Source organism: Penaeus vannamei, chromosome 40, assembly GCF_042767895.1.
Source record: "Penaeus vannamei isolate JL-2024 chromosome 40, ASM4276789v1, whole genome shotgun sequence".
NCBI lineage: Eukaryota > Metazoa > Arthropoda > Malacostraca > Decapoda > Penaeidae > Penaeus > Penaeus vannamei.
This window is the reverse complement of record NC_091588.1, coordinates 23,570,195-23,572,020: the sequence shown is the minus strand read 5'-3', so window position 1 is coordinate 23,572,020 and position 1,826 is coordinate 23,570,195. Positions and strand designations below refer to the sequence as shown.

General features: G+C 60.8%; 1 protein-coding gene across 1 annotated transcript in view; it reads left to right on the top strand.

The window, feature by feature from the left end:
- The window catches only part of LOC113814661 (uncharacterized), a 10,400-nt gene continuing 8,574 nt past the window's right edge, over positions 1-1,826 (top strand). Inside the window, exons 1-2 of the mRNA XM_027366709.2 lie at positions 1-128; positions 453-1,430. Of these exons, the coding sequence (XP_027222510.2) occupies positions 489-1,430 (942 nt within the window). The 5' untranslated portion in view covers positions 1-128; positions 453-488. The remainder of the gene's footprint in view (positions 129-452; positions 1,431-1,826) is intronic.

Genomic DNA, 1,826 nt, shown 5'->3' with positions numbered 1-1,826 from the left:
CCGCCCGCCCGCCCACCTCTGGAGGCCGTGCGGGCGAGTGGGTCGGAGGGCCTTGCGCTGCTCCGAGAGGCCTCACTCAGTCACCGGCCGTTAGAGGGGGAACATCGCCGCCCTTTCGCGCCTCGAAGGTCAGTGTTCCCAGCCCTCTTTGCTTCTGGAACGAGGATCAGCATGTGATTTCAGTTGTGACAGCTGTTAAGGTCGAGAGTAAAATTGAAGTGCACTCAGCAGTGTATAGCATTAAAGTATTGAAATGCTTCATGTAAAAAAAAAGAAATGATAATAGTAATAAATAAATCAATAAAATGAATCGAATAATTATTATAATAACAATATTAATAATAATTGGGACGCGTTCCTTCTGCAAGAGCGGCTGAGTTGCCTTCGGCCGCTCTTCCCACGAAAACAAGCAGTTAAGCAGGTGAATCCCTTAGCCTTTGGTCCCCCGCCAGACCCGCGTGACGCCCCGACAGCCTCGCCGCGCAGACATGGCCGACCTCGACGAGAGCCTGGCGGAGGAGGAGCTGGAGCTGGCCCACAAGGTGGAGCTGCCGCCGATCGCCGCCACCCTCAAGGTCGAGCTGGGCCTCATGATCCTGTCGGCCATCGCGGGCGTCTGCGCGAACCTCGCGGCCATCTGGGTGGCCGCGTCGGCGCGCAAGAGCAACGTCATCAACTTGTACGTGCTGCAGCGGGCCGTGTCCGACCTGCTGTACCTCCTGACGGTGCCGGTGCTGGCGGCGCGGATCCTCATGCGCACGTGGGCGTTCGGCAGCGCCATCTGCAAGCTCACCGTGTCGAGCGCGCACATGTGCATCTTCGCGAGCTCGGCCTTCCTGGTGGCCATGAGCGTGGAGTGCTACAGGCACTACGCCCACAACGCGCCCATGGCCCGCACGCGGTGCTTCTACGCGGCCACGACCCTCATCTGGATCGGCGTCGTGTCCCTCAGCGCCTCGCTCATCTCGTACATCGACGTCGTTAAGGGCTACAGCGGCATGTTCTTCTGCACCGTCACCGACTTCAACCTCAAGTTCCTCACCTTCATCGACAGCCTGTCCATCGTGATGGTGATGGTGCCGATGCTGATCAACTGGGGCTGCATCCTGCGCATGGCGGCCGCTCGGAGGGCGTGGAAGCGCATGGGCCTCAGCGAGAAGGCGCTCGCCAACAGGCGCTTCCTGGTGGCGCTCAGCGCGGCCTACACGGTCCTCCTCACCCCCTTCTGCATCACGCGGCTGCTCGGCATGACCTCCTCCTTCAGCCTCACCCTGCTGAGGGCGCTGCAGCTGACCAGCCCGCTCACCTACATCAACGCCACCGTCAGCCCCGTCATCTACCTGCTGCTGCGGCGGCGGCTGACGGCGCCGGGCGAGGGCGAGCGGCAGTCGCAGGAGGCCATCACGTGCGTCGAAATCTCCTCGGACGCGTGAGGAGGCGCGGCGCGGGCGGACGGAGCCGCGTCGCGCCCGAGGACCTTGGTCTCGCCGAGGAGGGAGTTCGGGTCCGGGAGAGGACGGGGTCTGGGGCCGGCGGCGCGGGTCTCGGCTCCGCGCGCGCCGGGCCATGCGTTCGCTTTGCCTCGTCCGGCCGCGCAGCCTGAGGAGGCATCGCTGAATTGAGTGCGAGCAGAGAGAGAGAAAGAGAGTGAGAGGCCAACCCAAGCGAGCGCCCTGTCGCACGAGGAAACAAATTCGACTTTCCTAGTATTCCTGAAATTTGTCTTTTATTCCTTTCCACAGTGGTTCATCTTTTCGCAAAAGTTTTAGGCGTTACAATGGTTGTAATTGTTGTACATTAACGGAACAAAGGATAGGGAAATAAAG